General features: G+C 45.4%; 1 protein-coding gene across 2 annotated transcripts in view; it reads left to right on the forward strand.

Annotated features, from left to right (window-relative positions):
• Positions 1-27085, forward strand: part of LOC147635431 (ARM repeat superfamily protein) — a 75192-nt gene that overhangs the window by 38734 nt on the left and 9373 nt on the right. For both annotated transcript variants that reach the window (XM_086802691.1, XM_086802692.1), the window contains one exon: positions 8893-10751. In XM_086802691.1, the coding sequence (XP_086658817.1) occupies positions 8893-10751 (1859 nt within the window). The remainder of the gene's footprint in view (positions 1-8892; positions 10752-27085) is intronic.

Genomic DNA, 27085 nt, shown 5'->3' on the forward strand with positions numbered 1-27085 from the left:
ACTACATGCTCGGGGCCAATGATCTCCATGGTGGTAGCCCACTTTGCCGCAAGCACATCCGTGCTCTTCCTGGTGCCGGATGCATCATGAGATGAGATGAAGTACATCTCTCCGCGGGAATATGCAACCATGCCATGAATACTCCTCTTGCAGGTGTCACTCCATCCATCCATAATGAGGGAGACTCCATTCCTCTCCCACTGCCGCTTTGTGTTGTCGGCCGCTTGCTCTACAATGCGTTTCTCCTTCTCGAGCAATGTAGTGCGCAAGCTCTCGGATGAGGAGGGCGTATAGGTTGAGCCATACTCCCCAATCTTCTTAACCATGATCTTGAAGTATTCCGACCTATTTAAGAAAGCAATTTACTAATGAGAAGGGGACTAGGATGATGAAAACATGAATGATAAATTGGCAATGATCGATTGCACTTACCTAGCCGCTTGAAAGGCAATGTGGTCGTGGAAGAAGAAATGGGCCACCGCCATATCCACCTCCTCCTTCAACTTGGGGTTCCAATTCTCCCCAAGTGTAGATTGTCGCCGTGGGCCACGTATTGGTTGAGAGGTCGTGGAGATGGAGGGTGCCGGCGTCGTGGATGGAGCAACATTCTGACTCGATGGTGAAGGTGATGGCGTGCATGATCCCGATCCACCACATGATTCCATTGTAGAGGCTTGAGTTCCTCTCCCCATCGTCGCGGGATCCACGGCCACTCGTGGTGTCCTTCTTGCCGCTTCGACTGCCACGTAGATGGCAAGCTTGTCAAGAAGTTTCCGTCTCTTCTCGGGTGTGACATTCGTGCAAAACCTCACCTCTCCCACTCGCATGCAGGAGGTGGACTCGCACTTTGTCGGTGCCACCCTTTCGCCGGTACGGGCAAAGCTTGCATGCCCATGGCCGAGAACCGCCTCCATGAGTGGATGGGGTGTAGTTCCACCATGTCCATCCCGTTGTCCTTCTACGGGAAGCCCCGGCACGTGAGGAGGATGCCATGGTATGATGGTTGAAGATGGCTTGAGCCTTGAGCATTGAGAAAGGGAGAGAGAGAAATGAAATGTTATATTAACGTCTTCAAAAGGCCATAATGACCTATGAGACCAAAAGTTACATCATGGTGGATCTGATACAATGTCTAGATAAAAAAACCCAGAAAATGAAAAATAAAGATGATACTACTGGCACCTAGAAAATGAAACTGGAATTGGAAGGTAAACAGAAACCCTTATAGGGTGTGAATATAGTGAGGGGGGGTACGCTATGGAGGTGAGTGGAATATAGTGAGGGGATACAATATCATGTGGGACGGAGGGGTACACTATGGAGGTGCCTCCATCTCATAATATGTGCCGCATCGGACACTGGCGGATCTCCTCAATATCCTCTGTGGTCAGCACCCTGACTGGGTGTCCGGCATGCCTTGCAAGAATAATCCGAATCCGCCGCTGCAACCTCCGTCTATGCTGGGATGCCCTCCTCCGTAGTCGTGGGCGTCTGGACCACCCAAGCTCAATCGCACGATCAATCAGTGTACCCTTGGTGTGGGCGGTATCCATGTTCTGCTGCTGCTGTGATGTGCCTCTGAGTCTGGCTCTCTGTGCGCCTAAGCAGGCTATCTCTATGTCTCCGCAGCTCAAGCAAGAACAATCCCAAACACCTCTGGTCCTGGTACCCCATGACTCTGGAAAGTGGTCCAAAACCCTCTCTGAATAAACAGTGAAAACGACCACGTATCTCATAGTATGCAGTACAATGGCATATATAATGCAGCTCTGTCTCTGGCTCCCCATGGCATACTCGGCATATCCTGGCCTCAGCTGGTATACCTCTATATCGGCCAATCTCAATCTCAAGCTGGTGTGAGGATGTGCGAATCTGACCAATAGCACATCGTACTGCATGAGACAAGTGTACATCCATGTAACTGGGTCTGATCACAAAACCATCTGCTGTGAGCTGAAGAAAATGCTCTCTGTAGAAAGCCATCTTCGTGCCCAGCTCCTCAGTCGGCTGTATCCATGTCCTCCTAATGTCCTGCTGAACTAAATCCTGACGGATGAGTCTGGTAATCTCTGTCCGTGAGAGAGAGAGAGAGGCCTAGAGGCTTGGAAGTTGGAAGACTCAAGAGGCTTGAGAGAGAGAGAGAGAGAGAGAGAGTCTAGATAGTAGAGAGTAGGGCCTTGTGTGAGAGGCTTGGAACTTGGAAGTTGGAAGTTAGAAGAAGCTTGAGGGAGAGAGACTAGACTCTAGAGAGAGTAGAATCTAGATACACTCATAGAGTGTGGCTTGAGGCGTGAGGCTTGAAAGTTGAGAGAGAGTGGCTTGAACTTTGAAGCCTTGAAAGTTGAAGGGGTGTGTGTGTGCTTGTAGCCTTGTTCTTATATAGATATTAGATAGGCAAGAGAGAGAGGCAAGGGCCAAGGGCCAAGGCCCCAAGGCTAAAGGCCAAGGCAAGAGAGAGGCAAGGGCCAAGGCCCAAGGCCCAAGGCCCAAGGCCTAAGCCTCAAGGCCCAAGCCTCATAGGCCAAGCCTCAAGGCTCAAGGCATCCCCAAACGGCCACCCAAACAGAGCCATAAACGGCTAGAAACTGCCAAAAAAACTGGCAAAAAACAGTCGGACAGTGCGCAACAGCTCCCTGCCGTCCTCGCTTCTGCAGCCGTCCCCGTACCCGTCCCTTGTGAGGGACGCCTCCAAGGGGACGCCCGACCGTCCCCTGCCGTCCCCGTTCTTGTTCCGTCCTGACTTGGTGTCCCGCTGTTCCAAGCGTCCGTCCCTTCCGTCCCCTGTGACTATGCCATGACTCAAACATAAGAGGAAAATGATAATTTTGGAAGTTTAAAAACTTCCCCTTGAACTCATATGGGTGTGTTGATGTAAATTTTGTCGCTGAAGGCAATAATATCTTAATGTAGATGGCTGGACCTTCCCATGGCACTGTAGAAGCTCCAATTTGATGTGGGAGGCTTAATTTTGCGGCAGGGAGATGGGAATGAAGAGGGGGGGGGGGGGTGGGGCGGACTGCCCGATCAACAACCATGTGGAGCGGGATATGGACACAGAAATTGTGACCCTCCTGCAAGGTGGGTGGGGCTGTCTCTCCTTTAAGATCTTGGTCTTGAGGTACATGCTCATAACAGTTACCAATAGGTACCGTTGCCTTGGGGGCCTCACGAGTCTGGCCCTTTGGCCGCCGCCACACAAGCCGTGTGTGTGTGTGTGTGTGGGGGGGGGGGGGGGGGGGGTGTTTCCTCCCGACAAGGTGGCAGTGCTGGTTTTGCCAGCAGCCTGTGTTCTTTGTGTGCTGGTCCTGTCGCTGGGGACGCTGGTGGTGTTACGTTGGGTTTGCATGGACAAGAACTTGTCAATTTGGTTGAGGAGAGGGGTGGGATTGGCCTCTGGACTCCTCCGCTCCTATTGGGGAGACTCGAAGTAGGTCTTTGTGCGGGGTTGAGGGGCATCCTCGGCGGGCGATATGTTGAGGGAAGCTCTGGCCAGGTGTACCAGTTTTCTGAAAATGAAGCTATGGCGAGGTGTCCCATTTGTTTGAAAATGAAGCATTGTCTAGGGAGACTGGAATATTCCATGCGTGGGGGAATCAGCCCCTCTTGGAGGAGGTTGGGTAGCATGATGACCTACAAGAGAGCCTCTTGAGAGACAATGCATACTCTGATGGAGGGAATCCCAGCTGCCCTAGCCACCATAGAGGTGGCAGTCAGGGGTGATTCCAAGACTTGTCCAATTGAACGACCAAGCGATTGCCGGAGGGTTATATATTCCGTGCAGAGGCATGGGAAGCAAACCATAAAGGGGAAGCCACACAATCTTGCAAGGGGGTCGGATGTGGGGTCGAAGCCATGGTGCTATAGAGTGAAGAATGCCAGAGCTGTGCGTACCTCGATGGGACCCCGCCCAAGCACCTTGTCAACCACTGCGAGAGAGTCAAACTCCACATGGGTGTAGCTGTACCTAAGAAAATGAATATCCGTGATTTTGTCGGGCTCGCCAATGAGGGCTGTCTCAAGAAAATCCTGAAGCTGACCATGTGTTGGGTGGCTTCTCACGAGCTTGCAAACCAATGAAGAGGCTAGCAGGGAGGAGACTATTGATGCCAAGAGCTGGAGGTCCCCTTTGGAGAATAAGCAAGGAGGGACAACCTGGGTTGTGGATGACGGAGCGGCCGCCATGGAGTCCTCCCACAAAGGTGAAGACCAGAGAGAGCCGAACCTCGCCGAATGAACAATAACCCAGATGTTGAAACCTTGAAGGGGAAAAGGGCGGAAGAAGCTGGGTGAAAGGATGGGAGGGCGGCAGGAGGAGGAAACCTTGAAGGGGAAAAGGGCGGAAGAAGCCGGGTGAAAGGATGGGAGGGCAACAGGAGGAGGAGTGTTGGTGGAGGAAAGAGGAAAGAACACGGGGAGTCGAGAGGAACTTGCTTTGTAAGGGCGGGAGGAAAAAAGGCGGGCAAACAGCTAGAGGATGTGGGCAACAGGAGGAGGGCGACAAAGACATGGGCGTGGAATAAGAGGCAGAGAAGAAGAGGTGGGAGCGGGGGCACCGTGGAGGCGGAGGAAGGGGAGGATGGTGGGAAAGCAAGAGGTGAAGGGGGCGCAAAAGGCGGTGATAGAGCAGCATAGAAGGTGGCGATAGGGATCAGGCGAGTGGTAGCAGAGGGGCAAGCGAACAAGAGGCGAAGGAGGGGGTAGTTGGGCAAGAGCAGTAGGGGGGCACAAGGTTAGTGCAAAGGAGGGAGAGCTCTAGCTTGGGGAGCCTGCTTTTTAACCTCTATTGGATGAATATAGTTGAGGTGGTAGCTTCCCAAGTAATGCATCAGCAAAACAATCTTTATATGCATTTAAGAAATCTACTCTTATCTTTACTTATTGCATCCATTTGTACATTATCATGCTCATCATTCTCACGTGCAAAAACAAAGTACGAACAAAACCGACTTTTCATTACTTTATTGATTTGTACATGACTTACATGAGGCATTGTATCAACTGTAAAACTAGCCTCTGCATCAAGGTGATTCTCTTGGTCACCTAATTTTTACGAGTATTAGGGCGTGCTTGCCCCAACAATACATCAGATCCATGCAAAGGACCAATCAAGAAACTCTTGTGATCCAAATATCCTTGTATATGTATACGCAACTTACAACAGGAGTCACATTTACATCTTTGCCCTCAAATGCAGAGGGGGGGTGGGGGTGGTTTCGGCCCAAGGCTATTCCGACCCCTAGTGTGGTGTCTTCTTTCTCTATTCTCTCTCTCTTATTTATTTTTCAGATTTTCTTAAGGTTTTACACTTGAATTTGCTGTTTTCTTGAAGATAAGATAGGTATCCGTGCCATAGCCCTTACGAAGACTTGTTACAGTGGTATCAGAGCAATGGTTATATCTCTCTCCCATGAGGGATAACGATCTTTACTCACAGTGCTTTTTGCTTTTTCTTCAAGCAATGAGAAGCCCTCACCACCAAGAAAAGGACCAAGCCACCAAAAGTGGAAAGCAAAACCAAGAAGACCCAAGAACCCACATGGTCAAAGAAACTATAACCAATTTTGACACTATTCTCCAAGATCCCGACTTGATGAGAATCTTTGAGCTACTATCTAAGAAGATCGAGCAAATGAAGAAAGGGGATGAGCAACCAACAAAGGAGGATGTGGCTGAAAATCAAAAGAAAGAAGAGCCATTCCAAATCAGTCCACTCTCATCTTTTTTCAAGCCGACATGGTTGGAAAAGGTCGAGGAGCCCATTTCCTTTATCAAGCCTTTCATCTTCATCATCATCATCATCTTCTTCTTCTTCCCCTTCTTGGTCACCCTCTCCACGGCATGGAAAGAAAGGGAAGAAAGGTAAGCGCAAAGCTAAGGAGCTCAAAGGTGGAGGAAGGACGGTGTGGTTTACACCATATGATGGAGCTTATGGTTACATAGACAAAGCCGTCACTTTTATCCGCCAGTTTGATATTGCCGAAAACTGTTCGGAGTCATCCAAGATTCGCATGGCTAGTTTACATCTTACGGAGATCACCAATGCATGGTGGGGTGCACTGATAATTTCTCACTCCCTTGACATTCCATAACATCCTTGTTTGAGAGAACGCCTCCCAAGAAATGGAAAGACTTAAATAAGCAGTTTATGATCAGTTTTCACCTAAGAAGTTTGAAGATGATGTGCACCTTGCATGGGAAAGATTGCGGATGGAAACAAGTGAGACAGTTGATCATCACAAGAAGAAATTTTGGGATGCATATCTCAAGATTCCTCCTTTTAAGGAGGTTTCTTAGAAGTCTTAAGTTAAGAAAGTATCGGCTGGTTTGCATGACAACATTCAAGATTTTGTGAATGTATGCCCGAATGATACCATCCAAGATTTGATGCATTCTGCCAAGGTCTCCATGGTAGGCAAACCAAAGAAAAAGACGAGTATTGGAGATCAAAAGTCGTTGGTACTTTAGAAACTTGAGAACTCCAGGAATAGGTTTCAGTCTATGAAGGCGAGAGGTATTCCAAACTCCTACAAAGGAAAACGCAACTTGACCAATGAGCAAATAGCGATCTACTGCAAGGAAGGGAAATGCTTTAGATGTGGCAAAGAGGGACACATGTTGGCCCAATGTCGAGATCGTCCTAAAGGGACCTAGAGAGCAAGAGAAGTCGTTGGTACTTGAGAAACATGAGAACTCCAAGAATAGGTTTCAGTCTATGAAGGTGAGAGGTATTCCAAACTCCTACAAAGGAAAACGCAACTTGACCAATGAGCAAATAGCGATCTACTGCAAGGAAATGCTTTAGATGTGGCAAAGAGGGACACATGTTGGCCCAATGTCGAGATCGTCCTAAAGGGACCTAGAGAGCAAGAGAAGTCCAAGGAAATGTCTAAGTCATTGGTTGGTGGGATTCCTTATATATTGGGAAACACTTTGGAACCCGAGGCTAGAGAGTTATGCCTCTCTTGGGGCGAAGTGCGGGACAAGAATGCTGTAGTGTTGGTAGACATGGGAGCCACACATAATTTCATTTCCATTGAGCTTGCGGAATAGTTGGGTATCAAACCCAAGGAGATGGGACTGGTCTTGCATGCAGAGCAAGTGTTCAATGGTGATGCAGTGGCAGTAATGCCTATCATGTTCAACAAGAAGAGATTATGACAGAAGTACAGGACTTGCTATCAAAGGGGTTAATACGGCCTAGTTCTTCACCCTTTTGTTCTCTAGTGCTTCTAGTGCAAAAGAAAGATGCCTCATTCCGCATGTGCGTGGATTACAGAGTCTTGAACAAGATTACAATCAAGAATTGGTTTCTTGTACTAAGGGTTGATGATATATTGGATCGGTTGGAAGATGCGACATTCTTTAGTCGGATTGACTTGAAGAGTGGCTATCATCAGATTCGGATTCAGCCACATGATATTCACAAGAGTGCCTTTCGTACTATTTTTGGATTGTATGAGTATTTAGTGATGCCTTTTGGACTCACAAATGCTCCGGCTACCTTCAACTGCATGATGTATCGGATCTTGAGGCCACATTGGAAGCATGTAGGCACTTTATTTGATGACGTCATTGTCTTTTCCAAGACTGAAGAGGAACATAGAAAGCATTTAGCTAAGGTATTCCAAGAGTTGTAAGAGCACAAGTTGTTCATCGACGGAAAGAAGAGTGAGTTTTTCTTAGAAGAAATACATTACCTTGGATACAATGTGTCTATGGAAGGAGTGTAAATGGACCCAACAAAGCTTGAGGCCATTAAGAATTGGCTAGAATTGAAATCCGTACATGAGGTGTGCAGTTTCTTGGGGTTATGCTTCTATTACAAGAGGTTCATTAGAAACTTTGCCACCATTGCCACTCCATTGCATGATCCAGGAAAGGCTTTCAAGAAATGGTTCCAAGGGATGGCAATTATCCAAGGGGTGGATAATGATCATCCAAGGGGTGGAGTGAGGATGCCAGACTCAATACATAGGAAAAGAAGACTAGAGAAAGTGTTCAGGGATAGGGAATGAAGGGCTAGGGGACAAGTGGAACAGATGCACAAATCTACACTACACTTTGGAGTGGAATTAGAGACCTAAGGCAGGGTTTTCAATGAAAAGGTTGCCAAGAAGGGAAGGATGATAGGTATGGGAGACCATCCATTCGTGCTGGGGAGAGCGGATGCGTTTTTTGCTCTCTTGATGTAGTCTCCCTCTGAGAGCGGCTCGCCAAGGAGGGAGCTCGCCTTCTTTTTGCATTGTACTGTTGACCTCCTCAGAGGATCGTTCCCTCTACCTCTCATGAGGATTGTAGTCTGCCTTGTGCATATGCCTTTTTTCAACTAATTGGAGGATCGAGTGCATGAGCTTTGATTCCTTGATTGATCATCGTGCTAGAAAAATACATTTGTCGTTCTCGACTTGTCAAGTGTGTCCGTGGGCTGGTCTGATCTGCTGCGTTCTGGGGGAAAAGAATGCTGAAGGATCCTCCAGGATGCCCCTTTTGAAGGTCCCTATGGGATAGTTGGTGAACCTGCTGATGACCAGGCTTCACTGATAGGGCAGGCAAGGGCGGTTACAGAGCTGCCAAGGGCTGCCAAACATGGGCATTTCTGCCAGGCCAAGGTGTTTTCAGTGTGTGCAGCCTGTCTGAAACTCTTGAACCTTTGAAACTTCAAAACTTTTAAAAAAGAACTAATCAACAGGACTTTTAAAACAGGTTTGTTTAGACTTAATTACCCGCATGCATGTGTGCATGTGTGTGACTTCTTTATACACGTATACCTGCATATACACGTCTGCACAACTTGGGGGGTGTATGCCAGTTCGTGTGCTCCTGTTCTGCCTACTAATTTTTATTGCTTATTGCATCAAATAGAGAAAAGTACTCATTGCAATTGTGATGCAGGGAACTCTTGTAAGAATATTTGAGCCACTGTTCACGAACTCCCTGTTTGAAGGAAAAGGAGACAAGGATGGAAACCTTGTGCAGTCTGCAGTGGAGGTCTTAGCATGCATAGCTGCACAGCTACAGTGGGATCCATATTATAGTTTACTGATGCGGCTGTTTCACATGATTACATCATATCCCGAGCATGATAAATTAATGATAAGGTTGTTATGTTCTATACTTGACAAGTTCCACTTTCACAAGGCATCACTTTCTAGTGAAGGAAGTCAAGAGATGGTTGAGGTTGAGGAAGCTAGGATGTCTGCACAACAAGATTTATGCCTTGAGCGTGACAATGAGGAGCTAGAGTTGAAAAGTCTGACTACAGATCTGGATGGCAAAGCAAATACAGACTCTGATATTCCAGAGGCAATACAGAGACAGCTGCAAGTTCGTGTACTCCCAGAGTTTATTAAGCTGATGGTGTCCAAGGCAAACATTATCAATGTTCCTGTTGCGCTTGCCGTGGTGAAGGTGCTGCAGCTCATGCCTAAGGAAGTTATGGAACTTGAACTGCCACGCATCATACAAAGCATTGTCAATTTGTTGAAAAACCGAAGCCAGGCTGTGAGAGATGAGGCCAGGGCAGGCCTCCTTGCTGTTGTGGGTGTTTTAGGGGCTGGATATGTTGGATTTGTTGTGGAAAAGCTGCAAGGATCCTTAAAAAGAGGTTATGAGGTGCATGTACTAGGGTTCACCTTGAATGCGTTGGTTGCAAAAGTCTTTCCAAAGCTGAAGGTAGGGGAAATCGACTACTGTGCTGAGAGAGTAATAAATTTGCTGGGAAATGACATATTCGAAGACGTAGCAGAGGAGAAGGAAGTGGAAAAGATTGCTTTCAAGATGAAGGAGACAAAAAGGACTGGGTCATATGAAAGTGTGAAGCTGGTTGCTCAAATGGTGACATTTCAACTGCATGGAGCTACTCTACTAAAACCAGTGAAAGGAAGGTTGAAGGATGCCTTGATCCCAAAGACAAAGGATAAGATAGAGAGGGTCCTGAGGCAGCTTGCATTGGGTATTCAGCTGAATCCATCACTGAAACAAGAGGAGCTTTTAGTTTTTGTTCATGGGTTGGTAGAAGACGGTATTATTGATGAAAAATCTGGGGTCTCTAGGTCTGATGTAAAGAGCAAAACTGCAGTGCAACAGGCCTCTACAAGTGATGAGAACAAGGGGACAGTTCTCAATCAATATCTTATTACAGAGTTTGCTCTCTACTTACTGGAGTCACATTTGAAGCGGGTTAAGATGAACAAGTCAGACCCCTTTGTTTTATCTATGTTGGACCCAATGGTTGTTCTTCTACGAGCCTGCATTGAGTCTAAGCATGGAGCAGTTCTGGGTCTGGCACTGAAATGCTTGTGCCATTTGCTGAGGTTGCCGTTGCCCTCCATCGGGCTAATAAGTGAAGATCTTATCACAATGCTACTTGTGATGGCCCAAGGGATTGGAAAGGGTGAAACCCAAGTTGCACAGTCTTGCTTCAATGTCCTTGTTTCTCTTTTGAAACATGCCAAGGGTGCCCATGTTTCTGAAGAGCAGCTTCGTGTTATCCTGCAGTTCCCGGTTTTTGTCGACTTGGAGACAGCAGAAAGCAACACTGGGCTGGTCCTACTGAAGGCAATTGTTGGCCGGAAGTTGCTGGTCCCGGAGCTTTATGACATCATCAACAGAGTTTCTCAGCTTATGGTGACAAGTCATGTTGCAGTGGTCCGGCAATATTGCAGCCAAATCATGTTGCAATTTTTGCTTGATTATCCTCTTGGCTCGAGAAGGCTTCAACAGCATCTGGATTTCTTTGTCACAAATCTCAGGTTAGTCTGTTTTCAAACAGTCATGTTAACTTTTCAAAGAGTTCAGGTTGTTATTTAAGCTTAGTTATAGCAAATGGTAGAAACTCACTGGGTGGAGATGCTCTTTGAGTTTCTTATCTTTTTAATTCATGCCACTGCCACGTCTATATAAGATCGAAGGGTCTATGGGCCACATTGAACCGAGGAAGTGCTATCGCATCTCGTAGGCTGCTGCCTCACTAGTCTGTCTCTGTGGTGCGTCAGCTGTAGTAGGTATAGTCCCAGGCATTTCCGATCTCTATGTCACATCACCTGTGACAAAGGCCGGAACCCCTCCCTCGTGAGACAGTGATAACTTCCCCGTATCTCATAGTAATTTGGGTATCTAAGTATGGAGTGCTCCTCTGACTCCCTCTCACCACCATGCTACATAACCTGCATACCCATCTGTCCTGTGGGATGCCTTCTGTTCCTGGTGTCTCTATCTGAAGGGGATGTGACGACACCCTCATCTGTCGCCAGTGCTACATAGCCTGCACACCCGTCTTTCCAGTGGGATGCCCTCCTTGTGTCTCAATTCGAAGGGGATGTGACGACACCCTCAGCTGACCATAGTTGCATTCTCTACGCATAAGGATATATATGATCCGTACGTTTGTGCATGGATTATGCCCCAAAAACGTTTTTTTTTTTCATTTCTTTCGATGCTGAAAATTGTAAAGAACACCTTATCGTTTTGTGAAATGGCCTGTGTGTGTATTTTTTGCATCATCGCCTCCCGTCACCCACCCATACATGTGCGCCAAATCCCGCTAGCTGGCTGTGGATTAATGGAAGCTGGTTGCGGCTTCACCTTTACTGTACAGCGCAACCCGCAAGGTCTCTCTTTGTCACCATTCTGGCCATTAATTGCATTAATGGTCAAGTGTTTCGAGAAACCCCTGCTGGCCCCCCACTTGGACTTATATTAGTTGGGGCATCAAGGGTTTTTGCAAAACACTTGATCCCATTGATGCAATTAAACACGTAAATTCAGCATGTCTGCTCTCTTGGTCGAAGGCAGACCTGCAGTGGTGCATCCACACAATTGTTCTCATAATAACCCATGCTCTCACTTATATAGTGATAACTATGCCATAAATAGCTAACTTGCTTTAAACTACTATTTAGCGTGTTTTATCAATCCATGAACCCTAGCCACATATCTGCCTGCTAACCCGTTACCCCTTACTCCGCTAGATTAGGTCCCTAATCCATAGATACTGGTGATTCTCATAAATGTGGTGTCGATCATGGTGAAAATGGATATGAATGAAAGTAGAAACTGGGGAAAGGGGGAGTGGGGAGTGGTGAAACTTGAGAAATGTGGTATGAGAGTACATGAGATAATCCAGTGTGCTAGAAGTGGGAAGCAAGCAAGGCTGTCCGACATAGGCCAATGAGACATCCCATCGTATATAATCAGCTCATGCATGGCTCCCATCCCTAAAAAGTGTCTCCCATATGCTAGAATAGGTGGTGTATTATGAGGGGCCCGTTTCAATCCCATATCATCGAGATCAATATCGGACAACATGATGGCATCATCTTGGAAATCATACATTGGGATATGTTCCGTGGCTGTTTGTGCGTTAAAATCACCAACAAGAGAACATCATCTTGTTCCTGGATTCGACTAGGTATATAATTCAGCCGTATTAGCGGACATGTAGATTTCACATTGTGAATTTTTCGTTTGAGTTGCGGCCAGTTGATATTGTGCTTATTCTTTCTATCTTTGGCGGTGCATTTGCCCTATCAATTGTACTAATTCTTTCTATTTGGTACTTCCCTTAGTGCTAGGCTTCATTATGGCCGAGTCTGTCATGCATCTTTGGAGGTTTGACAGAAACTCAATATGAAGGTCTTTGTGTGAATATATGCTCTTACGTGTGTGTGTGTGTGTGTGTGTGTGTGGAGTGCGTGTGTGAGAGCATATCTTCATACAGAGTTCTACACCCACTATTGGGCACTGATGACGTTAGTGGGGATGTCGTAGTATCTAGTCCATACTATGCATAATGGAGTTGATAGTTATATAGTGTTGTGGGTTGACTACCATGAGTATATAACATGCACGTTCGTAAAAGGTGAATTTGGGCATGTTCCTGGATTCATCTAGGTATATAATTCAGCTGTATTAGTGGACATGAAGATTTCACATTGTGAATTTTTTGTCTGAGTTGCGGCCAGTTGATAATGTGCTTATTCTTTCTATCTTTGGCAGTGCATTTCTTCTATCAACTACTTATTTGCTGAACTAATTCTTTCTATTTGCTACTTCCCTTAGTGCTAGGCTTCATTATGGCTGGGTTTGCCTTGCATCTTCGGAGGTTTGACAGAAACTCAGTACGAAGGCCTTTGTGTGAATCATGGTTGTCACGGTACGAAAATACGATACCGTACGAGAATTTTTGGTACGATATGAAATTTTCGGATACCGTACGATAAAATAAGGTTTTTATTTTTTACACTTACAACCTATGGAGCTTCAAGCTTGAATGTGAGGGAAGGTTGGGAGGGGAGGAGTCTACAATGCTTGAGGAACCAGAACATGGATATGTGTCTCTCCCAGTTGGATCTCCCGATTGTCTCCAAAAAAGAACCTGAATGGGTAATGCAATACCAAAGGTCTCCCAGTGTAGCGTTTATGAGACGAAGGGACCGTCCTTGCACAAATACGAGCAGTGCATCTAGGGTGATAGGTTTAGGGACTCCTCTCTAGATCAAAATGGCCATGTCCAAATCTTCTCCCTCGTACATAACTTGAGAATCTAACTGTCTAGCCTACCTATACCAGGGATCTCCAAGTGATGTAGCAAGATTCTCTTATCCTACCAATCAAGTGTACACTACCAGTCTACCTCGCCAGATTTTTTAGGTCTCTCAACAACCCCATATGGAATACTGAGTGGACACGAAAGTTGCAAAGTATTGCGAGCATTTGGGATCTTCGTTAAGCAGGGTTTCTATATTTTTTTTAAAGCATTTGGATATTTTTTTTTTCAAGGAAATTTTTTTTTGGGGTAAAAAAAAGAAAACTCGTACTACACGATACTGTATGATATCGTACGGTATCGTACCGTACGAACGGTACGATACCATTCGTACCGTTACGAGAAACAACTATGGTGTGAATATATACTCGTGTGTGTGTGTGTGTGTGTGTGTGTGTGTGGAGTGCATGTGTGAGAGCATATCTTCATTCGGAGTTCTACACCCACTATTGGGCACTGATGACGTTAGTGGGGATGTTGTAGTATTTGGTCCATACTATGCATAATGGAGTTGATAGTTATATAGTCTTGTGGGTTGACTACCATGAGTGTATAACATGCACGTTCCTAAAGGTGAATTTGCATTGGGACCCCGGTGAGTGGGAGTGGAAGGATGCTTGTAACCCTTTGAAAAGCATGCCTTTTTTCAGTTATACGGTGCGGAATGCCAGACATCTTATCTTGGGACACAATCAGAGTGTCCCTACTCTTAGACCCCATTGGGAATCTTACGGCATTTCGACTGACATTCAGAGGGTATTTTGGCGGAGATTGTGGCATTCTTATAGGAAGCCACATATTTCCTCCTTTATTTGGGTTTCTCTTCATGGTGGTCTGGCCAATCAGTGGAGGTCTGTTACTGGTGCTTGCCCAGCATGCCCTAGATGTGTAGGAGTTTCGGAGTCAGTTTACCATTGTTTATGGGAATGCAGGGAAGCACAGAGGGTTTGTTCTGCGAGTGCACCTCTTTGGTAGGATTAAGAGGGATACTATCATTTCTTTTGGTTCTATCATTTGGTTGACACAGTCTGGGCCTCAATTGAGGTTCGAGGGGACTGAGAGGAGCTTGGCCATTATGGTTAGGCAAGGAATTGCTCGGCAGTGTTGTCTTCAGGATTTGCCACTCACACACTTTGTCCCGCCGGCACAGAGGTTAGACAGCTCTTGGGAGATTATTGCTAGCATCTCAGCCTGGAATATCTGGAAGGCTAGAAGCACTGAGGCCATTGAGGGTACTCCCGTTCTTGTTTCTCAGGGTCTTTACAGGATTTGGAGTGATATTATTCACACCATTATGGCTACCTGGGCCAGAATCTAGGGATCTTCGAGGGTTGCGGAGAGGAAGCACGGCCAGTTAGAGTGGGACATTGGTATCTTTTTCACATCCTCTCATTGGAAACCCTATTGGCAGCACAGGGCTCGTGATTGGTTGAGATCTCCACCTTGCTTGGTGTGAAATCTCCATTTTGTAAATTTTTTCATACTTAATAGAAGTCTCTTTTTCAAAAAAAAAAAGGTGAATTTGGACCTGTTCCTGGATTCATCTAGGTATATAATTCAGCCGTATTAGCGGACGTGCATATTTCACATTGTGAATTTTTCGTCCAAGTTGCGGCCAGTTGATATTGTGCTTATTCTTTCTATCTTTGGCGGTGCATTTGTCCTATCAACTACTTATTTGCTGTACTAATTCTTTCTATTTGCTACTTACCTTGCTCGGCTTCATTATGGTTGCGTCAACCCTGCATCTCCGGAGGTTTGACAGAAACTCAATAGCAAGGCCTTTGTGTGAATATATGCTCTTATGTGTGTGTGTGTGTGTGTGTGGAGTGCGTGTGTGAGAGCATATCTTCATATAGAGTTCTACACCCACTATTGGGCACTGATGACGTTAGTGGGGATGTTGTAGTATCTGGTCCATACTATGCATAATGGAGTTGATAGTTATATAGTCTTGTGGGTTGACTACCATGAGTATATAACATGCACGTTCCTAAAAGGTGAATTTGGACATGTTCCTGGATTCATCTAGGTATAGAACATCTTCTTGTTGGGAGAACTGTGTAATGTCTGCAAACAATGCTAAATATGGGGACTCGCCTTTCAGTATTAAGGCACATGCAAAAGGCGATTTCTCAAGTAGGAAGTGGCATACTGTAATGTACATCAACCTCAAGCTAGACTTGGCTAAACGCATCAACATAAACCAAGCCTTATCATCCTGTTTAATCATCGTGAGCATCCTGCATAGAAGAAGCCGAAACAACTATGCTACTCCTCGCGAACCACCTTGGAGTGTGTTTTCTCTCTAAAGAATGACTCCCAAGCATATCGAGACACTTTGGTTAGCCCTCTCCTTGGGCTTTGGTGACTCTTTTGTAAAAGATGGTATCTCTTCCTATGAACATCTCTGCAAAACCTCCTAGGTTAGACCATAGAGTTCCATTGCAATTCCATATAGCCATGTGAATTTTGTCTATGTTCTCATAGACCTTGCGCCGTCACGTGGGACGTTTGTGTGTAATTATGACCTACTCTCATTGTAAACCGTCTATTGAGCTTCCACGACTCGGACCATTCTAGCTTTTTTGTGCTCCACGGACCACTTGCAAGGGTGTGAGGCTCCACTAGCAAGGGTTTGAGGCCATCCCACCCCCCCCCCCCCCCCCCCCCCCCCCCCACGTATGCCTTGGTAGCTTTGAGAGACTCTTTCCTCCCCCCCCCCCCGAAAAGCAGCCCGTGATTCAGAGTCTTTAAACTTAAGGAGGAGGGGTTGTTCGCTCAACAAGTCCTTCCCGACTCGCCATGCATCTACAAAGGGAGTTCTTGTGACACCCATTTGCTTGCATAATCCCATCCCATCTTCATGAGGTGTGGGACGACCCTTACATTTAGCTCCTTTGCTTTCTTGTGTTTTTGATTTCCAATGTTGTCGTCATGATGGCATTTTGCTGGGTAATAGTTGTCTTTTGCTTCTTCACAACCTCAACCCACGGAGAGGTTGTTGCTTCTGGGCCCGCTTGGAGTTTTACATTCTCATCTTTCAATTGTTTTGCATCCATTTCCAAGGCAGCCTGCATTATATTTCACCTCCTCCAACCCATTCACCCCTTTACCTCGTCGACATTCACGTGAAAGCAAAGTTCAAACATATATAAATTATTAGACTTTAGTTCTGTGTTTATGAATCATCATTAATGAGTCGAGCTTTGAACTCTGGAGATCTCTACGTGTTTGGAGATCTCCATGTCAAGCATCTTCTCCACCATGCGCATGTTAGTACGACAATATACAAGCCGCTCTAACTGCATGGTGTTGAGACGGTTTCGTATCTTTGTGTGTGTGAGTGAGTAGTTCCTCTTACATGCCCCCGAAGAGCAATCCTATGAAAAATAAGAGAGTTAGAAATTAGAATGTAAGAACTAGTTAGTAGTTACGACTCTCGAGTATATACTATAAAGTTATAAACTTTAAAGTTAAAAGTCTTATTCAATAGTCACCTGTGACATGACTCTCAAAGCCACTTTTTGTACGTGAGCCATTTGATAACCAAATGACTCCCACCAAAAAAGTGGCTGGACCATTGACTCCCTACTCGAGAAAAGTGGGTTCGTGAAAGCGGCTCCCCTCTGATCATTATACCGAATGAGCTCTTGGAGGAAGTCTCTTTGCTCGTGGATGGGAAGTATCCTTGGCAAGTAGGCATATTGATCAGAAAGTAGCTCCTCATCGGGGGAAGACTCTTGGTACTTTGTAGGCGGGATGCAACAAGGCCGCAAGACCATGAATAGGTCTATGCATCCATCGCCACCTCCTCTCCACAAGTGCCACGATCGAATTGCGTTCTGCAGTGGGTGGAGGCTCGGTGGGATCCCTTGAATGCAAAAAATTCACTTTAAAGCCTTTAAGGAACGAGAAAGAGATGTGAAAAGGGGATTTGAAAACATGGGACATGGGTTTACCTGATCCCCTCCGTAGGAATGTTGGGGTCCTCCTCATTAAGCACGGTGGTCGCACGAATCTCCGCTAGAGCCTCTCGCATGAAGTAGGTGAGTAGTCCCAATGTGGAGCCCTCCGTGTTGGCCATGCGCAAAACCCTATAAAAGGGAGTCACCGCAATGACAATGGCACGCACCTTGCGCCAAATGGACTCTCTCATGCATAGCCGTTGAATGGCTCAGGCCTTGTCCGCACTAGTCACCAACTCCTCTCTTATCCATGCAACGAAATCCGGGGAGACCATGGTCATTTGGAGCTTTGGTTGCACGTCGTATAGCCGCTCCAAGAGAAGCCACATGTAGGCAAACCACGTGGAAGAGGGCTTCTTAAGCTCCGAGTCGCTTTGCTCGCGAAACATAGCGAGCACCTTTACCTTCTTTGTGAAGAAATTCACAATGTATAGGCCTTGTGCGACCACCCTCTTCACCCACTGTAGCTTCCCCACATCCTCCATGAGTAGGTCTAGACAATGGGAGGCACAAGGAGTCCAATGGTTCCGGTCGACGGATATGTCAGTTCTAGACGAAATTCCAAGATCGAGGTACCCACGAAGCCGTATGGCTAGACGAGGAGTTCTTTCAAGAGTACCCCCAGTTCTTGGCGGACTACTTGGAAGCCATGAACGTGCCGCCAAACTAAGCAGGAGGGAATATCACATGCACTCTGCACTGTAGTGCATGGTGACAAGCTGGCTCATCTTCAACAGTGCGACATTTGTACAGTATTAGTTCCATTCAGGATGATATTTGTCGTACGCTATGACCCCATTGTATATCCTCAGTCCAGGATAAGTCAGGCACGAGCTACGTAGGTCATTCTCAGCCATAGTCAGTCAGTCAGTGAGTCAGTCTAAGTTCCTTAACCCACTTAAAGAGACTCATTCATGCATATACAATTAGTAGAAACCTTAGGGTTTGCATCAAAAAGCATCTTGCATATTGCACATCATTCATGCATAGCATCTAGACCATTGCAGGAACCTTAGATATGTAGGCATATGCTCACTTATGGTAGTGCTATGTGTGAACAGGGCTTCACTTTTTCCCATGTGGTTTTTCCCCTTGGATATCAAGTGTGAAAGGACACTCTACATATAATATTTTGTACTTCTATATTATATGGATGTGACACACATGCAAGGGTTGACTTGCATTTTGTGGCTACCACACTTTTGGCTCTCTCTCTCTCTCTCTCTCTCTCTCTCTCTCTCTCTCTCTTTTCGTGAAATGGTGTTTTATATTATATGTAAAAATGTACATCAGCCACATGGCTCACACAGAACCTATGGCCCCAAAAAAACCCCCACAAAAGATCCTCTAAAGGATCATGACCATGCAAACCTGTACACTAATAAGAAAGTCTCCTAGCCAAATAAGCATCCTAGATAAAAGCATTAAAGATGAGCCAGCCGAGCCACGGTAGACCATAACGAAATAACATCTGCATCCAGTAGCTGAGCTGAGAGAAGAGAAGAAAACTGCCAAAGCAGCAAACCGCGGATACGTAGAATGTGCCCATGTATTCCGGACAAGGAATCAAAGATGAACCTATTCCATGTAGTCCAAATATGCCAAAGTCCTGTCCATCTAAGGAAATGGAATATCACAAGGTGACTGTCCGAAGTAATGACTCGAGGACAAATCCCAAATATCCACTGATGAGCCAAAATAGTAGACCTCTCTACTGCCTCCCAAACGCGAGAGACAAAAGACCAAATCTGACGGGCCACTCGACAACTCATGAACAGATGCATAACTGTTTCAGTGCATGTCGTGCAGAAGAAGCAAGAGGCCAATGTAATTTTACGACGGCTGAGTTGATCCCGTGTAGGTAACCCTCCCACCAACATCCTCCAAATGCAAACCTTACCTTGGTAAGGGAGTTTAGACTGCCAACCACGCATAAGAGTTTTCTGCCACCATGATTTAGACTTGTGCAATCCCCACACCTTATTGGCCTTGGCTGAAACCCAATCTTTCTCTGATACGAGCTTATGATAGACCTGGTTAGCTGAAAGTGATATCAAGTCACCAGATTTACATAGTGCCCAATCAAGCTAAGGCTCATCTGCAGATGGCCGAGGCAATGGAGTAAAAGGCTCAACTGCATGCATGATGTCAACCCATAGTGGCTGAAATGTCCAAGGAACCCTAAAGTGCTGCCGAATACGACGAAACGAATATGGCCTGTCACGACCAGGTATCACAGCATCTCGGATTCTAACCAAGCCTAACCTGACCATGCGGTTGAGTCGTATGCGTGAAACATCTCTGTCTGGCCAAACAATGACACGCGACTCCACAAATGTTTCGAACTGCAAAGAGTTCAAAAGTAGTCTCTTTCATAACCAAGATCCCACCGAGCCAATAGTAGAACTTCATGCCAAGAAAGGAGAATATGCGATAAAATGTGAGATGAGCGAATACGGACAGGATGAGCCGCATTCACAATGTCCCACCATGAAGCCTGCACATGTGTTCGTCCATGTGACAATCCCTCCAACTCAATCAAGTCACGACTGTCTCTCTCTCTCTCTCATTTCTGTGTGAGCTTCTCCATCCTGCACCTAACCCTAATGTGCAGGTTTGTGTGTGTGTGAGTGTGTGAGTCCAACACCAACAATTGGTATCAGAGCTGGGGCAGCTGCATCTGGATTTCCGTCGACAGCAAACAGTATGTCCGTCGCCTATATGAAATTCCGTCAACGCAGTCCGTCTGTCGCCTGCAAAATTCCGTCGATGGAAATCCGTCCGCTTCTTCTGCCCAGCCGCGTCGGCAGCACAAGTGCAGGGAGTACCGCCGCCGCCCCTCAGGGCCTCTCGGCCGGCGGACTCCGTCGGCGGCCACGTTGGTTGTGACATACTCCACGGGCGTCGCTAGTGCGCATAGATACGACGCCGCCCGTTTGCGCCTCCCACGCCAACGTCTCTAGTGCCCACAGAAATGCCGTCGCCGGTTCGCGCCGGCGGTTTTCCTTTCGGGCTCCGCCTCCGCAATGCCTCATGGCCCGTCTTCCTTCTCGGCGAGCACCCGCCGCCCAGACCTCAAGCCCCGCCGGCCTCGGATTGTGTGCACCCCTGGCGACGACGACGACTGTACCCCTTCGCCTGTTTGCGGGTGATTACACACCAACCTGCACTTGCCCGACTGACGCCTATACCATCCCGGTACTGTCCTCGCCTGCAGATACTTTCAATCTAGATTTTTATCCAAGAAAAAAAAAGGAAAAATTTGGGGGTTTTAACTACACATTGAAGCCATTGGAGTGCATAAAAATTGGGGCTTTTCAGATTGGAGCATGTAATTGGGCATTACAGCTGTGATTTGTCGCATATGTATACACATTGTGTGTAATTGGACAATTTGGTGCAGGTTTACACTTGCTTCAGTTTGCAGACAAACATTTGCATAGGACATTTGGTTGCCTGGTAGTGCACATTGGTGCTTGGTTTGCTTGTAGGTATATTTTGTTGACATGGCTCAAAATTCTACAGATGTATTTGGTGTGCTCACCCAGGAGGACAAGTTGGATGGATCTAACTACTCCCTTTGGAGTTTCATGATCCCCGTAATTTGCTGGTAGCCAAAGGGCTTTGGGGCATTGTGTGTGGTGATGACACACGCCCACTTACCATACAACTAGCCACGCCTCAAAGGGGAGGTGCTCAAAGAGTTCTTGAAGTAGAACCTGCTCCCACACAAGAGCAGAAGAGATGGGACTCTAGGGATGCACAGGCCATGTCATTGATAGCCCTTTGAGTGAAAAGGACTATTATTCCGCACATTCGTTCTTGCAAGACATCGAAGCTTGCATGGGACACATTGGAAGCAATGTATCAGGTACGCAACGAGGCAAGAGTTGCCTACTTGAAGAGGCAATTGGATCTCCTTTCTATGGATGAGGGTGACTCCATGGCAGATCATCTCACCAAAGTGAAAGATTTGCAGGATCAATTGCTCAACATTGATGAGGTTATCCCAGACAGACAGCTAGTCACCAACACTCTTCATTCCTTACCACCTTCCTACTTGGGCTTTCACACCTCTCTCAACCTCTCTATGAGAGGAGGTGGTGATCCCGTCACTTTTAAAGAGCTGGTGGGTTTACTCTTGCAGGAAGAGCAAACAAGAGCAAACTTATCGAGCAACCGTGGTGGAGACAAGGCATTTACAGCCAAGGATAAGGGTAAAGCAAAGAGCTTTAAGCATGGGGGATAACAGTCTAGCAAGGTTGGTCATGGACAGCCCTCTTCTGGTGGTGAAAAGTCTGACAAAGGGGATGCAAACAAGCCCAAAAAGAAGGGCAAATGTCACTACTGCCATAAGCCTGGACACTACGTCGGTGAATGTAGGAAGCGGATTGCAAAAGAGAAAAGGAAAGAAGCATGCAATGTAGTAGCAGACTCTTCTGATGACAAAGCATAGCAATCAGCTAATGTAATTCAGGAAGAGTACACTTTTTTGGTCACATGCACTAGTGGCACACCAAGTGCTTCAGACAATGATATGTCTTGCATTGCATCTGACAGACAGGATGTATCATGGTATTTTGATAGTGGTGCTTCGAGCCACATCACTTAATGCAAAGATGTATTTCAGCACTTGGTTTATGCTTCAAATGGCCGCAGTGTATCATGTGCAGATCATACCACATATCCAGTAAAGGGAATTGGCAATGTCATACTTATTGCAGCCAATGGTGCCAATATATGTATGAGAAATGTATTGTATGTTCCAGGGATAAAGAAAAATCTACTCTCCGTCTTAGCCATAAACGACCAAGGTTTAAAGGTTGAATTTGAAGATGGGAAGTGTTCGGTAAAAGACCCATCAAAGGGATATGAAATAGTCACTTCTGGAACACGATACAAAGGCTTGTATAAGCTGGACAGCTATGACAAGCGTACTTATGATGCAAATACAATGGCTGCCCACCACACTCCTGCTATGCATGATGCAGAGCTATGGCATGCTCGTTTTGGGCATGTAAATTTTTCGGAGTTTGATGCTTTGGAAGAAGCATCATATGGTTGATAATATGCCGCCTCTTGAGTCTCCACCAAGACATGTATGTGAGGGGTGTATTTTGGGAAAGATGCAACGAAAACCATTGCCCAAAGATGGCGCTGTTAGAGCTGAAAGTAAATTACAGCTCATACATAGTGATGTATGTGGTCCAATGCGGACACCATCCATAGGGGGGCATCTTTACTTCGTCACATTCATTGATGACTACTCCAGGTTTGCTTGGGTTTTCCCTTTGAAAGCGAAAGCAGAGGTGTTTACATGCTTTCGACACTTTGTAGCAATGGCTTAAAATATGTGTGGATGTAAAGTCCAAACACTCCACTCGGATAGAGGTGGAGAATCCATCTCAAATGCATTCAAGGATTATATGCTTCAAAAGGGCATCAAACACCAATGTACTGTGCCTTATACACCGTAGCAGAATGGTGTAGCTGAAAGGAAAAATAGATCTCTCATGGAGATGGCAAGATGCATGGTGAAAGCACAAAAGTTGCCTCACAATTTTTGGATGGAAGCTATAATGTGTGCAACTCATGTGTTGAACAGGTGTCCAACAAAAGCTTTGAAAACCATAACACCATTTGAGGCTTGGTATAGCCGAAAGCCAACAGTGGATTATATGCGTACATTTGGGTGTTTGGCATATGCAGATGTGGGTGTTCAGCCCCCTTCTATGGAAGAAGTGGAAGATCTTGTCAGGGAAGAGTAAACAGCCATAGACATAGCCAAGTCAGTGCCAAGATGGTTGCTGCTGAAAACTTTGCAAGAAAGCAAACTTGCAGCTCCACTCACAGGTAGAACAAGGGCTAGTTCCAGCCATGCATTGAATATGCATTGTGGGGAGTCCGCATTAGCCATGGGTGGTCTCTTTGATTCAGAAGAGTCTTCTTCTTATGAAGAAGCACATGAGCATGAGCATTGGGTGCAAGCTATGTAAGCTGAAATCTCTTCTATTATGAAGAACAATACTTGGGATCTTGTGGAATTGTCTAAAGGCAAGCATGTCATTGGAACAAAGTGGGTGTACAAAGTCAAAAGGAAGTATGATGGTACTATTGACAGGTACAAAGCAAGACTTGTGGCTAAAGGCTACTCCCAGAAAAAGGGAATAGATTATGATGAGACTTTTGCTCCTACTTTGAGAATGACCACAATAAGATCAGTGATTGCATTGGCTGCACATAAAGGATTGAAAGTGCATCAATTGGACATCAAAACTGCATTCTTAAATGAGGATTTACAGGAGGAAGACAGTCCTTTAAGAAAATAGTGTTTCTATGTAAGTTTTCAATTTGATTACCGACGAGCAACATCACTAGTATAAATAGAGGCTTTGCACAATCATCTATTCATTCATCATATTCAGCAGAGAGCCATCAAGCGCTTGGAGGATACCCCATACAGGTACACCGATTTGTCTCATAGGCCAAGTTTGGTCTTTTGGAAGACGTTAATAAAATCTTTCTTTCTTTCTTTCTTTCTCATTTCTGTGTGAGCTTCTCCATCCTGCACCTAACCCTAATGTGCAGGCTTGTGTTTGTGTGAGTGTGTGAGTCCACCAACAAGATAGCATCTAGGAATTATCTAGGATTTTTCTGGTATTTTTTCCATCATTTTCAGCATTTATGCATCATCATTAAGCATTTAATGTTTATATAGAAGTCGACCAACATCTGGTGCCAACCGACGAGCAACATCACTAGTATAAATAGAGGCTTTGCACAATCATCTATTCATTCATCATATTCAGCAGAGAGCCATCAAGCGCTTGTCATCCTTAGCATAAGGAGCATAGGCGATTGCAGTTTCAGCCATCTCTCTTCAGCATTTGTCTTCTACAGCCCTAGGCGCCTCAAACGCATGAGCAATCAGCCATCTACATCAGTAAAACGCAGCAGTTCAGCATTCAGCCTTCAGTCCATCTTGCGTTTTCTGCATCCATGCAGTTTTCAGCATTCATTCATTCATCGTTTTGCTCCAACCACTTGGTGAAGGTAAAACGCAGCATTCTCATTCATTTACAGCATTCATATACAGTCTAGAACAGTCCCAAACAACCCCTCTCTCAGCCCTAGCTTTGCATCCCTCCCTCATACCATAGTTCATAACATTCGCGTTTGCTTCATGAAGCAAACGTTTGCAACATACGCATTTGAAACTCGTCTTTCATACTTGTTTCTTTTTAAAAAAATGCTTTTCTAAGATTTTATGTTTTTTGAAAGTTGCTACGTTTTTTTAATCGAAAATCGGTCCACGCAATGAGCATTTATGTAACTTGTTAGCTGTAACTTTTTAAGTTTTTATATTGGAACTTGGAAAGCTTGAGTTGACAATGTATATTTGTATCTACTTGTCTAAATCTGGTCCTTTCTATGAGGTATTATATTTGTCACGTATGTTACTCAGTCCGGGACTGAAACATACTCGAAACATGCTTGCATACCTGAATGCGTATGCGTTCGCTAAACGTATGTTATAAAACTATGCCTCATACCATTGGGAAGAGTGCATAGGCTCGAGATTGGACATCTTTGGTGCTTCTACAGCAGTGCACAGTTGGTCTTCAGAGGTCTTGCGTTTGGCTTATCGTCAATCACACCGTCAGTCTCTTTAAAGATAATAAAGCAAATACTATCTCGGTAACGGGATAGGGGGCCCTTTAGTGGGTGATTCGGGACCCCATACGGTGTAGAATTCTCCTCTCTCTCTCTCATATCTCTCTAAAGTTTGAAGTATTAAAGTGGATTGCTAAACTCGCGAAACTTAGGATTCAGAAGACGGTGTGAGCATTTGTGTGACAGGATCCTCCAATACGAAGACTCACGCTGTATGTTACAACGGCGCCACTTCCCCACAAGCTTGGACACATGTGCAAGGAGCCTTGTGACGCTACTTGTGTAACCCTTCCCGCAAAAGTTACACGTCCATTTCCAGGACCCCGAATTACCGGTAGGTTTCTCACTGGTGGTGGTATATAAGGCAAAAGCCTCATGCTTGTCCTTTTCTCCAGACCTCATTGCCAAAGTCTAGAGAGAGAGAGAGAGAGAGAGAGAGAGAGAGAGAGAGAGAGAGAGAGACTTGAAAGTTGAGAGCATGAATGATGAGAGAGGGAGAGACCTTGAGAGCTCTTATACAAGCACCAAGGTGAAAGCGATCCTAGGCCATGCCCAGATGGCTACAACAAACGGGCAAAAAAAAAAATGGTAAAAAATGGCGTAAGTTTTTTTTAAAGGTCCGTTTCGCTACCGTACCATATCGTACAGTATGAAACGAAACATCTGTCAGCCAAGTAATCCGTTTCGGCGTCGTTTTGCTCTGGTTGTTTCGCCCCGTTCCGTACTTTGCGTACGGTTGCTGCACATACGTTTAATCTATATAAAGCTTTTAAAAAAAGACTTGCACACACATGTTGGATGATGTAAATTTTGATATCCTTGTGGTTGTTCCATGTAAATCTCTTTCTTGAAGTAACCATTGAGAAAGACATTTTTCACATCCATTTGATGAAACGCCCATCCTAGATTTGCTCCTAAAGCAATAACGGTACTTATGTTGCCATCTTTGAAACAGGTGAGAAGATTTTTTCATAGTCTTCTCCATGTGTGTGTGCATATCTGTTGCAACAAGTCTTTCCTTGAACCTGTTTAGACTTCCATTTGAGTTGTATTTGATCTTGTAAACCTCTTTGCATCCAATGACTTTCATGTTATCCTTGTGTGGGATAAGATCCCATGTTTGATTCTCTTGAAGAGCATTAATCTCTTCATCCATAGCCACTTTCCACTCATGACCTTGTATAGCATCCTCAAACCTCTTTTTTTCTTCTAACATTGTCACTTTTGTCATGTAAGTATGATGTTTGACCATAAAAGAGTCATAGGTTAACCTTTGAATGGGATGCTTTACCCTTGTGGAGCTTTGAGGGTGAATTTCTTCCACATTTTCAGTCGTTTGATTCATTTGAGGGATCACTTACCACTTGTTCTTGGTTCACTAGTGATAGTGCGAAGTCCTCGTTTCCATGGAGACATCTTCTCCTCTTTTAATTCTTTTTCCACTTTGTGTGGTAATTGGGATGCAGTTGGCTCATATTTGACGACAATTTCTTCATGCTTGTCATACCATCCATGCATCTCATGAAAGTCAACATCTATGCTCACATACATCTTTTTGTGTGGGGTCATACTAGTTGTAAACACCCTTTTGCAAATCAATTCCAATGAACACACATCTCAAAGCTTTTGGTTCAAGCTTTGTTCATATCTCATGATCTTCAAGTTTGCCACGTTAGGCTTTTGTCTAATGAACTTCTCTTCCGAAGTTGTATTTGTCTTAATCGATATAGGAGATCAATTAATCAAGAAGTCGCATAATTACATGCCTCTGCCCAGTAGTAGTCTGGCATGTTTTTCTTATCTAGCATGGCTCTTGCCATCTTTGCAATGTGCGGATTTGTACATGCACCACTTGTCTTTTTCCAAAGACACTACCACTGACCAATGACGCATAGCA

The sequence above is a fragment of the Cibotium barometz genome, chromosome 9 (assembly GCF_041138505.1).
Source record: "Cibotium barometz isolate CiBa-2024 chromosome 9, ASM4113850v1, whole genome shotgun sequence".
Classification (NCBI taxonomy): Eukaryota; Viridiplantae; Streptophyta; class Polypodiopsida; order Cyatheales; family Cibotiaceae; genus Cibotium; species Cibotium barometz.